The 13304-nt window shown below is 35.9% G+C and overlaps 1 protein-coding gene across 1 annotated transcript; it reads right to left on the bottom strand.

Annotated features, from left to right (window-relative positions):
* Window positions 1-9707: 9707 nt before the first annotated feature.
* Window positions 9708-12010, bottom strand: LOC119985484 (WAT1-related protein At2g39510-like). The gene is made up of 7 exons (XM_038829778.1): window positions 11797-12010; window positions 11632-11694; window positions 11429-11545; window positions 10799-11045; window positions 10539-10703; window positions 10055-10203; window positions 9708-9972 (listed from the first exon to the last, which is right to left on the bottom strand). The coding sequence occupies exons 1-7, from the start codon at window positions 11976-11978 to the stop codon at window positions 9708-9710; spliced, it is 1188 nt and encodes a 395-aa protein (XP_038685706.1). The 5' UTR covers window positions 11979-12010.
* Window positions 12011-13304: the final 1294 nt, after the last annotated feature.

Raw genomic sequence — 13304 nt, 5'->3', positions numbered from 1 at the left:
ACAACACTTAAGATATTGTCTCACATTGGGCCAAAGATCCATGTGGGTTTTGTCCCTAAAAGGGCCCTCAGTGTTTTGAGGTTGGGTTTATCTTATAAATTAGATGAGGAATCTCATATCTAACCGATGCGAGACTCTCTTAACACTTCCCCGTACTTGTGACCTCGGTTATGCGAGGCCCAACAAATAGACTACACATGTTTAGGGTCCATCGTGTAAAAACCTATCACCTTGTGGGTGGTCCATATCCGAAAAGCCCACAGGTGATCCAAACGCCATCATATGGAGGTCTTGAGGATCTAGCAAATGTTCCGATATCATGTGATAACTTGAAGAATGAGCAAAGGAGAAATGTTGGACCCAACAACACTTAAGGTATTGTCCCACATTGGACCAAAGGGTCATGTGAGTTTTGTCTCTAAAAGGACCCGCAAGTGTTTTGAGGTTGGGTTTCATCTTATAAATTGGATGAGAATTTCACATCTAACCGGTCTGGATGTGGGACTCTCTTAACATAAATTCTTATGTTTTTCTTTAATTTGCTTTTGATAGATTTACTAGGGCCTATTTCACAAGACCACATAAGACTAATGCAAATTGTATCTTATGGACAAATTTATACCAAAAATGCCATTTGAATACCCACTTGACAAATGTTGGACACAGGTTCAATTAAAATTCTCTTTAACAAATGTCATATAAGTACCACTTTGACAATTTATGGATACATAGATCCACTTGATAGTATCTTTTCCACATAAGTACCTCTTCTCCACATAGGTGCCTTTTTTAAAAAAGTTAATAATTTCATATTCACATATTTGTCATTCTTCTTCTATACGCATAGACGTAAGAATACCTAGATCTAAGAAATTTCTCCTCTATTTTCAACACTGCCACTTCCGCCTCCACCATTGCGATTGTCCGCCTCCACCACCGTCATCTTTCATCTCCACCTTCGCTCCTCCACCACCGTCACACCTCTACCACTATCGCACCTCCACCATCATCTTCTTCATTTTCTTATTCTTCATATTCTTATTTTTTATTCTTCTTCTTCATCTTCTTAGACCTGAGATGTAATATGAGATTTGAGATGTACTGAGTTCAGATATGAAATCGTATAGATCTGAGATCATACATTTATAATGTTACTATTTTAAAAATGTAACATTATACAATCAAATAATTTGACTTATTTTCTTAATCCTCTATGTTTTGAAACTATAAAAAGATACAATCAAAATATTAGCTTATATAACGTAGATGGACTTCTTAATGTCTATGTTATAGTCTGAAACAGTAACATTACGCAAACAAAAGGGGTCAACTTCAGATCTTCATTTTCAGTGACTTTTTGGATGGAATATGACTGGGTATTATGCATCTCAGTGAGGGGAGTCTAACGGGGTCAACTTGTGGTCTCTTTCCCTCTATTTCTTTCTATTTTTGTTGTTCGAAGTTGTTTCTCTGCCAAGAAAGTGGCTTCAAATAGGGAACCTCTTCTTCGTGTGATTCTGTCTCCGTATAGAGGAGGTTCTCTCACCATTTCCTTGCAAAGGATACTCTACCTTGGTATGAGATGTGCAAGATTATCTTTGGGTGATTTCGTCGGTTTGTCCTTATTTCTAGATATTTGCTGGTTTGTGGGACTCTGCCTTGAATGTATAGGATCCTATTAATAACAATAAGCCCCAAACTCACAAGTTTTATTCTCCAGGAAACTTTCAATATGGAGTTGGGCCTGTTCAAAATCATTTCCATTTGTTTTTAGTATGTTAAAGTTGTGTGTTAAAAGTCACAAAGGAGTTGGAAAAATCTTAAGTTGGCTACAGGTAAAAAGTTTTGAGTCTTAAATGGAGGAGAGATACGTTTGAGCTTTGTGTTAAAGTAACTTGCTTTTTGACTATTTGTTCACAAAAAAAAATAATAATAAAAAATATTGATTGGATTATGTTCTTACAAGTCTTGTTGTGATTTCTACGGCATTGATGTGATTTCTACCGTATTGATTTCTACATATTGGTTTCTATGTATTAGTATTGATTTCCTACACCGTATTGGTTTCTAAATATTGATTTCTACGTATACGGTATTGATATGGAGGATGATTTCTACGGTATGGGTGTTACAAAGTCTTTTTGTGATTTCTACAGTATTGATAAAGAAAATAGTAAGATGTGGCTACGGTATTGAAATGATTTCTAAGCTCTCATCCTTCGTGGGATTTTGTCCCTGTATAGGTGATATGTCAATTATATTCATATAATTGTGCATCCTTTTATATGAAATCTTGCATTGTTTAAGAGTTAATTCGAATTATATGCTGCTTAAAGAATGTTATTTGCACATTTCAGGTTCCGGAGCATAAATGGAAGAAAAGCAGCTTAATGGATAGGAATGAGCAAGAATTGGACAGTGGAGAATTCCGATCGATCGGACCAAAATTCCGATCGATCGGACGCTGATTTAGCTGAATTGGACAGTGGAGAATTCCGATCGATCGGACCAAAAACCGATCGATCGGCCAGAGAAATCTCGCGACTTCTGAGGCCTTCAATTGTCCGAAATTAACCAAGAGTCAAGGGAGACCAGCTCAAAACGACATAGAAGTGTGAGATAAACGACTCTGGGTCGTGGGGGTATATAATCTTAGATTTCTAGGGTTTTTGGAATTTTTGGATCTTGGGGAGCAAAAACTTAGGGTTTTTGGAGAGACCTCTCTACAGCAGCCATTGTTGCAAGCGAAAGGGGGTTAAGGGGTTTTTCCTTCTCTTCTCTTTATTCTTGTATTTTAATGACTGCCATTTCTGATTTTGAAGTGTACTCCTTAGTTATGAGGAGCTAATCCTCTCTAACTAAGGATCCTAATGGAACCCTTCTTTGAAGATTAAATGAAATTGGTTTCTTGTTCTTGAATCTCTTTTTTTATGTTGTTGATTTTCTGTGGATATGCTTATTGCTTTCAAATGCTTGATCACCATTTGAATGATGTCTAGTCTAGGTTGAAACCGGAAGGATAAACCTAGGGTTGCAAGAATCCATAGAAGACATAGGTTGTATGAACCATAGGAATATAGGTTCAAGACTTATGCAATCATTAATTGATTTCCATTATGCTTAAGGGATTTTTGATATGAAACCGAATGTTAGGTAAACAGGGATTCTATTGAAAATACTTTCAGTGTATCTAGGAATAGAGCATTGGATAATTTGGGAAATCTATTGTCAACAACTAAATTAAGAAATGAGAATTAATGAACCAATGGAGTTTAGTTGGATAAGAAGTGGTGAAATTAGGAACCTTAGTGCTTACTTTGCTTGAAACAAAAATTCTGGTTTGTTGCTTTGCTAATCATTTAAGTGTACTTAGTTCTCTTTCAATTCACTTGTTTAGTATTAGGTAAAAACCAAAGCAACAATTCGCTTACCATTTTAGTGTGCTAATTGCTTATTTTGTCATTAATTTGAGATTGCCAAAACATCCTTGTGGGACGATACTCTATTCACTCTTTATTACTTGTGCGATTTTGTCCGCTTGCGAATATAATCAACAACAATAGGTGAGAATTCCACCAACGACAATAAGATCCCTAACTTGTAAACTCTCTCCTTCATGGGATTTTATCTCCATATAGGAATAGTTTATATTTGAAGTTGAGCTTGCCGGTAGGTTGGAATATTTTAGATTCTCCTTCATGGGATTTTGTCCCCCATATATGAAGAATACCACCACCATTTTTTTTTTTTTACTAGTTTATTTTCTTTTTTGGTCAATACTTGATTTTTAATGTTTTATTTTTAAAATCAGAATAGCTGTCATCTGAACAAAAATGGTTTCCACCAGCCACTCGAAAAAAAATGACTTTAATTCAAATAATTATTGTCAAATTCAAAAGTGGGACATAAAAAAAATATTTTTTACGAAATACCTTTTTAAAAAAGTTTTGCAAGTTTCTTTTTCGTGTTCTTTTGTCCTCGTATAGGAGGAATTTTTCCAAAAATAAATTTTCAAAGATACCTTTGGTTAAATTTTCAAGAGGCTATCCGAACGGTTGTCGGGCAGTAGCAGTTCTAACCCAAGTTCAGTTCTGATTTTGGGGTTTTTTTATGTGTTTTAAGGTTTTAAGTCAACCGAAACTCCTCATATGTTGTAAACCCTAGTGACTACAACAAAATGTTAGACATATTCTTTTCTTTGCAGTACCTTTTGACAACTTTGGGATTTTATTCATCCGTTTTGTTTGGAAGAGTGTGACAGAGTTGATTATTGTTCCGAGTGAGATTTTGGATAGTTCTTGGTATAGAGAGCTTGTCTCTTTGGAATTCTTTGTAACCTTATTCATATTAGTGGAAATTTCATTGGCTTCGCCCGAGGATTAGGCAATTTGTCGAACCTCATTAAACTTGTGTCTTGTTCTTTTTCTCTATTTTGTTTCCTCAATATTGTTTTGTCAAATTGAGCCATCATTATTCACAACAGTTTGGGTCACTTGTTGGGCCTTTTGAGTGTCTTTATGGATGGACCACTCACAGGTTAGGGGTACTTGTAGGGCCTTTCGAATGTCCAATGGATGAACAATCCACAAGTAACCCTAAACCCGTACTATCCACTTGTTGGGTCTGATATAACCTAACTCACAAGTACGGAGGTGAACATCTTGTAGTAAGTCCGTAGTTAAGCGTTATTTTGTGAAATGAATATTGGGATAGGTGACCTCCTGGGAAGGCAAAACTGACAATGTTGTTGATGTGTATTGCACTGGAAATTCTAATATTAGAAAAATCAATATATCAATCTATGTTCAACCGTAAAATCAACCAGTTCATATATACAAAGTAAAACGACCACTGACCCTCTATTGTGCAGATCTAGCTTGGGATTGTTGACTCTGACTATACTGTGCTACATGGGATTGTTGACTGCCCTAATTGGGTGAAAACAGCCCGTGTGACTAGTTTGAAACAGTTTGAAAATTTGGATACCCGAATTGAAATGTTTGTAAAATAGATGATTGAGTTGAACCTGGTCAGATTCTCATAGGAAAGTCAATGACAATCTAGGAGCCAACTTCCATAATTAACTTTTTTTAATATGTAAAATAATTTATTGTTTTTTAAGGAAATAATTTATAGCTAATTGGGGTATTGTATGATCTTGTACCGACAATGATGGCTTTGTTATAATGTCATCAAACAAAAGAACTTAACAAACAAATTGTGCAAATATTTAATTAAAGCTTCTAAAAAGAGGAGACAAATTGACTTTCCTTTGATTGTATTGTATAATGCTTTACCATTTCCCTTATTTTTATTTCTCCGCCGGTTGTTACCAATAAAAAAAAATTATGAACAAGTTGAAACTCCAAAAAATTATGAGTCTTCTAATTTGTTTCCTTGCCATGAACTAAAACAAGTCCTCCCTTTATAGGTGCGGCGTTCACCCTGTCTCTTTTGACAGAATCTGTGGTCCATTGTTTTGGGTCTCACATGTTTTAAATCAATGATGAGAACATAGGTGGATATTTTAAGTGCACAAATTAGATGCGCATAGGAGAAATCTTATATATATATACACACAAACACATACATACATATATATATAAGAGTATAAGAATAACAAAAAATCGTGTTGTTTTCCTTGCTAAGACTTTCTACTTCATAATTGAGTGCCGAACTTAATTCTTACTAATGTTATTTTTAACATGTTTTTTTAAATCCATACAACAAAAATTCAATATAAAAAAAGATTTAAATTTACAACTACGACTCTTGTAAACAAAGTCTAAACTTCACATACAAGTAATTATTAAAAGTTCACTTGAGAACTATTTTTAGAGACTTCGAGTATTAATTAAATTTTAATTTTAATTTTAATTTATATATAAACTAAAAAGATAATTTTAGTTAAAAAATTATATATAAAACCGGTTTAAAATCGATTTAATGCTGGTTTAATCAACAAATTCAACCGATTTTGACCAGCACGACATAACCCGATATTTTAGACCCATACGTACCAATGAGAGATTTCGTAATCGGTTTAAGTACATACCGGTTGGTTTTTAAAACTTTTTTTAAAAAAAAACTTATGGGCCTAAGAAGAGTTGACGTGGAAGAAAGGATACTACAATAATGTTTATGCTTTGCTTTCAATACTACATAATTATTTATCTATAAAAAATACTACGAATTTAATTATTAATCTATCCATACAATTCTAAGGATATGCCATTGCAGGCCACCTACTACTATGTACATGTCCCCAATTGGACCATATATGTCAGGAATAAAAATTGACCTCGAAAAATTTGATGGGAGAATGAATTTTTGCTTGTGGCAAATACAAGTCAAGGATATGCTGATTCAATCCGGGTTACACAAGGCGTTAAAGGGGAAACAAGATTCAACGGATGATAAGGGACAGTCCAATAAGAGTGATGAAGCTTGGGAGCAACTTGATCTAAAGGCGGCTAGTGCAATTCGGTTATGTTTCACCAAGAATGTCCTAGCGAACGTGCATGGAATATCCACGGCCAAGGCGCTTTGGGAAAAGTTTGAAGAATTGTATCAGTCGTAGGGTATTTCAAGTCGAGCGTATCTGAAGGAGCAGTTTGACACATTATGGATGGTTGAAGGTACATCAACCTCAGATCACTTGAATGTTCTCAACGGGATCATCTCAGAGTTAGAGTCTGTTGGAGTGAAGACGGATGATGAGGATATAGCTTTGTGGCTAATATGGTCTCTTCCATCTTCCTATGAGCACTTAAAGCCAATTTTGGTTCATGGGAAGGAAAACGTTATTTTCCTGAAGTTTTCGAAAAACTTTTCTCTGAGGAGCAAAGATTAAGTGATGGGAACAAGAGTTCACCGAGAAACTCAACGTTGATAGCGGAAAACAGAAAAAATAAAAGGGGTTCTATGAAGCAAAAGCTGGAGTGTTGGAGGTGTGAAAAATCAGACACCTCGGAAGGAATTGTCAAAAAGGTGGAGTTGAGATGGCAAACAACTCGGGTGAAGTTAGCGGCTAGTTTTCAGAAGAAGCAGCTGGAGAAGCCTTCTAAAAGGGGCCTGTACATCCTCATGGCATGCCACTAGTGTGATGGAAGAAGATGTGTTAACGGATAGCGGGTCCACGGGTTTACACACGGGCATTTGCTTGAAGATTATGCAGGGTATGTGGTGGAAAGGAAATCGAAGGGGCTGAGAAACTCTCGAAAAATTCAAGCATGCGGGTTGCACCATAAATTTTAGTAGGTTTATTTCACCATGTGCCGAAGGAAAATCTTGTAGCGATAAAGCTCTGAGTGGGTATATTCTTTTATGGTGGAGTATGATTGTTGGTCAAGACAATGTATAGCGAAAGTTATGAAGAACAATTCTTGGTTTAGAAAATTGTGACCATTGGTGAAAACAATGGTATAGAGAAAGCTATGGATATTTTTGATCGAGGTGGAGAATTGTGGTTTTTTTTGGTCAAAAATAAGGTAATAAAGGTGAGAAGAACCTACCAGACATGGTATTGTCTGAACAGCTGGGTGTGTTGTCCGGACAGCGGCTGGCATAAACAGCTATAGTGGGCAGACTAGTGCATGACTATCCAGATAGCTGGAGGATCCTTCCGGATAACTAACGGATAAATTCGATTCTGGACAATTTTAATTGCTACAAAAGAGTCCCGGTTGTGACGAAATTTATTTTTCAAGAAAGTCTCTAGTTAGGAACGTGAAGGAAATCATATTTACAATTGGAAACTTCTTGAGGAGGGACTCCTAAGTAGAAATGAACTAGGAGATTTTATATTACTATAAATACTAGTGGTTGACTAGGATTTTTGGTACTGAAAAATCAAAGGGTTGTGTGTGAGGTTTAAGAGAGAGCAAATGGTGATAACTTTCTGGTTTATCTCTTGGGTTGCTTGGGTTTTTTTTGGTGTCTACTTGTAACAATTTTCTACATAATGAATTTTTTCTTGATTTTGACAACGGCCGCGATTTTTCCTCCTGGTTTGGAGGTTTTCTACGTAAATCTTGTGTTATGATTCTTGATTTCTCAGTTTGAATTTCTCTATTGTCGTGTTGATTAATCTGTAAATCATGAGAGTGTGTCTAATTTTCCACGAGGGGCGACTCGAAATTTTTTTTTGGGTTATTAATTATGACTTCACAAATGAGATAAAGTGTTTCCTTGGTTGTTGATATTATTATTCCTAGGATGTCGTGATATGATCAAATGCATTGATCCTAATCCTCTGACGTCCTTGGACATTAGTTTGAGCGTGGTTGAAATATATCATTGGAGCTGAGAGTTATCCTCCCCCAGCTCTTTATTCTTAACATGGTTCCAGGACGCTACAATACATAGCTTTCTTTTCAACTGTCATGCTGACTCAGCATGAGTCATTTTTCTCATCCACATTGTCGAATTATTTTTAACATTCCAATATTTCTAAAGTCTGAGCTTACCTCCAAAAACACGCCAACATAATTTAATCAAGTTTTGTAATATTTTTTGGGGTCGGCGGTATTTCACTTATTGAGGAACCAATTAATCTACACGGACTAATAAAGCATTCAGCTCCCAATCACGAGAAAATACAACCCATGGTCGAGTTTTTTACCCAAATAACACTCTCCCCCATAATATATCCCAATATAACACCCACGGGAAAGTATTTCCCAAAATAGCACTACACGTCACTGTCAGTGGCGTGTTCTTTGTATGTTTTCAACGATCACGCCATCTCTGATGGCGTGAATGTATATATGTGTGTATATATGTGTGTATGTATATATGTGTGTGTGTATATATATCTTAATGCATATATGTATAGATATATACATATACATGTAATATATATGCGTACATGAATTTTCTTATGTGGACTAAAAGTGTGGATCAACTTTGTGGACTTGTTTTTTAACCATAGATACGGTGGGTCCCATAATAAATATATGACCCCCACTTATGTTGTGCTTTATCGCAACTATTGGATTTTGGTCCACAAAGTTAGTTCACATAAGAGAATTCCTCTGTGTGTGTATATATATATACACATACACACACACACATAGAGGAATTATCCTATGTGAACCAACTTTGTGAACTTCAAATCCAATTATTGTAATAAAACAAAACAAAAGTGGGGATCATAAATTTTCTGTGGGACCCATCACATCTATGGTTGAAAAGTTGGTCCACACTTTTTGTTCACATAGAAGAATTATTCTATATATATATATATGTATGTATGTATGTATATAGATGTATATATGTATGTATGTATATAGATGTATATATATATAGATACATATATATGTGTATATTTTTATGATGATCACGCCAACTGTCAATTGGCGTGATCATCATAAAAATATGATTCACGCCAACTATGAATGAAAATATCCATTAGTCACTCCATTGCCAATGGAGTGACCAATGCTAATTAGATCACGCAATCTCTGATGGCGTGATCGTTTAAAATTTTCAAAGAACACGCCACTGCCAGTGGTGTGTAGTGCTATTTTGAGAAATATTTTCACTCGGGTATTATATTGAGACATATTTTGAGTGAGAGTGTTATTTTGGTAAAAAACTCACCCATGGTCAGACAACATAAAGTGAAGTACTGAAGGTGACTACTCTCAATAATTGCATAAAATCATTACATGCATATTGCAAGTTATTTTCTTTATGTTGTTGTCTTATCCCTCTCTAGTTCTCTCTACAACAACAAAAGCATGATCATGAGCACCACCTATGTTGCTGCCATTCTTTGTAGTTGTTTCTTGACATGCTGTTGCGTTCTCAATATCAGTATTGTCTATGTTATCATTCAACCTTGTTGTTGTTGTTTCTTGATTTGGTGCTACCTTGTTAGTTTCTGTAGCTTGTTGTTGAGGTTGATCTTTGCTCTTACCCCATAACACCAGATACAACCCTATTACAATGACAGTGGCTCCAAGAACCCTACACATGTTTTTTTGGCTCAAGTTAGCTTAACATATCTCAGTTGACTTCGAAAATAATTTCAAGAATTTAAACTTTATACCTTCCCAAGTAAAGTTGCTCATGCAAAAAGGAGGAGCCTATGATTGTGGTGACAATCATGCTTAGAGGATTAGAAGCACTCACAAACACAGGACCTCTTATCTTCGCTATTAATGCCATGATATAATAAGCCACCCCAGAATATAGTCCCTGAAGAGAAGAAAAAAAAAAGTGAGTTGTATATATACAAATTCAGATAAAGAAGGAGGATTGTGATAAAAATTCGCAGCTAATGTATGTTTCCTTAATATATATAAAGAAGGAGGGTTGTATATATCGGCTCACTAAATACATTAAAAAATAAGTTTCACCTCTCCCATAGTTTGAGCTTTAAGGAGAATATTGATGTTTCACATGGTATTTGAGGCTTGGGCGCGAACGATGAGATCTTAGATTCAAACTTTGCCTCCTCCCATTTAAAAATAATTAAAATGCTGTTATCTGATGATTGATGCGTAAAAATAATACATGGTATCTTATCTTACTCCATATAGTACAGCTACGATGTTGCTCCTTTGCTTTTGTATACACCAAACTGAGGTTTTGCCCTGTTCAACAGCGAAGGCAAGAACAGTGCTCTCTACCATTCCCATCATGCATTGCAAAGCTGTGAGAGAGAGTTTAACTGGGTACGATTTTAGTGTAAATGCCTGTAAATCAATATTGTCATAAGAAACTGTTGGCAGCAATTAAAAGTTGATCGAATTAGTTAGATTAGGGTTAAATAAAACTTTTAAACTATTACTTGTAAGATGAGAAAAGCAGAGCCAATGAAACAAGCAGATACAATCATGGCAGCACCTTCTCCGAAATGTCCCTTGTCATTAGTGCCAGCAATTGCAGTAGCTTGATGAAGATGTTGTCCGTTAGTCCATGGAAAATTTAGGTGTTTTCCTTTGACAAAAGTCATTAGCATTGTTCCTCCAATTGTCACAATTGTTCCAATAATTTTCGCTTGGCTGGACAGCTTCGTAATCTTCACTTTCTCAAGCCTACGTAGATAACAATACGTTAAATCACCATTCCCATGTAGATAATTAAGCTATGCTTGACACCTGGGTTTGGGAAGATTGGGAATTTTGATGGTGGTTGAGCAATGTTTATGATGTGAGACTTTGAAGTAATAAAACCTTGTATTGGGAATTATATTCCCGTCAAATGTTCAAAGTTGTCTACCGCATGTTTACCGAGAATGCTTTCCCGAACTCTCAATAATACTAGGGATAGCAACGGAGTGGATCGGGTCGGGGTGGGGGCCATAGGGTTGAGGCGGGTCGGCTAAGAATTGCCATCCCTACATACCTATGAGCACTCATGCCATGCAAACCTTAAACATAGATAGAATCAAATTGTTGCAAAAGAGGAGATTAATTACCTTAACGTCCAAGCCAGTATAAACGTGATGGCAGGAACTATATTGAATATAGCAGCGCTAAAGTTCGCACTAGTATGTTTCATGCCAGAGTAGAACAAGTTATGAAAAGCTACTGGCCTGCACAATAATCACATTCCTTGATCAGAGACATAAATAATATTCAATTTTTTGATAAATCTATAAGGGGGATGAGAAATCATTACTCAAACAAGCTGAGCAGCATTATCTTTGCAAAGATGGGTAATGTCATCTTTGGTCTTGAGTTCCTGTGGAGATAGTCAAGTTACGTGACTAATCCCATAGAAAATAAAGAAAATAAAAGAAAAAAGCTCGACGCCAAGTACAGCAGGGTAAGAATAATTGGAGACCTTTCCAAAACAAAGGCGAACGGCGCAATGACAACAGAGGCGATGGCCATCCGGTACACCACCAGTACATGTTGGCTCATACCATCATTTAGAGCATCCTTGATAATAATGTTCAATACTCCAGAAGCACATTGCAATAGAATCACAAGTATGTATGGCTTTGCTCTGTGAAAAGACTGCATAGTCACAACTCACAAGGCCTTCTCTATTAGTTCTCAAGATCTTAAAACACAAACATATATATATGTACACACACACACATATGCTGTAGATATATATTGTGATCACGTATTCTTCACTTCATGGTATAAAAGAATCTCGTGTAGAGGAAATGCCAAACTGTCACTGCCTTCCTTAAATGTTGTCAGTCAATGACGTAGGACTTCACTCATTACAACAACATTGTTGTAGTTGGCAGGAGTCTAATAAATATAACGTGGAATGCTTCACATTGTTGTTGTGTCCCCTTGGCAAGGTAAGCTGGACTGGGTCAAGCTTACATAATGTTAAATTCATATTTTAGCTTGTTTGTAATCATTTCATTAACCACATTATTGAATGCTTAATAGTTTTATATGAACAAATATGCAAGTTTGTTTGCAAAACACTAAGTGAGTTTGTTCTCAAACATAAACGAGTTGGAACTCAACTCAGTTGCTGTTCAGCCTATCGGTTATATGAATGTAAGAATTTTGTTGAGTGACATCCCTGGGGGTGGGCAACATGGGCCGCCATCCAAGGCCCTTGATTCCTCAGGACCTCATATTTTTAAAAAATTACTAGTGTTATAGCGACCCCAGACTCATTTAAGTTATCCACGACTTTTACTTTTTTTTAAAAGGATCCATTTTTCGGAGTTCATCCAGGACCCTCGAAGACTCAGATATGCCACTAATTTTGTTCAAACTTATTTGTTAGGCTTCATTAATAAAGCCGTGCGGATTAATCCAAAGATGTATCCATGGGAATCAAATAATCTAAAGCGGACAATATTATTGGCATGTAAGGGGGTGTGGATTTATAATATTATCAAACGAATTTAAGAATTTTGTTCAAACTCATTTGTTAAGCTTCATTAATAAAAGCAAAAGGTTGGTCGTAAAAGACTCTACTTGTTTACAAAATCCTAGTCTGCCTAATTAAACATTCCAAGACGTGGGCTAGACTTCAAATGACTTATAGCATGGATTACACTACACGTACAAGGTCATCAACTCTGACTGACTGACTGGTCAACCTAGATTGAGGTCTTGTTCCTCTCTACACAGATTCTACTTTTTCTTATCTACTCTTTTAAGTTAGTATGGTGTTGGACCAAGACTTAGTGTCTAGTCAACATTGTGTTTTTGATGATTGTGTATGATTGTATACTAAAATGTGTGTGAGCATGCTTGACTTGAACATATCCTAAAATGCTAGAAAACATGCTTAAATGGTTATTTGGTTAATTGTTTAATATCTTAATTGTGCATATACAAATGAAGGCTTATGCATATCTCTATGTGAAT

This window comes from Tripterygium wilfordii, chromosome 19 (assembly GCF_013401445.1).
Source record: "Tripterygium wilfordii isolate XIE 37 chromosome 19, ASM1340144v1, whole genome shotgun sequence".
NCBI classification, from domain to species: domain Eukaryota; kingdom Viridiplantae; phylum Streptophyta; class Magnoliopsida; order Celastrales; family Celastraceae; genus Tripterygium; species Tripterygium wilfordii.
Note: the sequence above shows the minus strand (reverse complement) of the source record. Positions and strands in the feature narration are given on the sequence as shown.

Coding starts and splice junctions, on each gene's coding strand:
- LOC119985484 (XM_038829778.1), bottom strand. CDS start 11,978: ATGCAGTCTTTTCACAGAGCAAAGCCATACATACTTGTGATTCTATTG. Junction 11,046..11,428: donor ATACTGGCTTGGACGTTAAG/GTAATTAATCTC, acceptor TTATCTACGTAG/GCTTGAGAAAGTGAAGATTA. Junction 10,204..10,538: donor TCGTAGCTGTACTATATGGA/GTAAGATAAGAT, acceptor TCTTCTCTTCAG/GGACTATATTCTGGGGTGGC.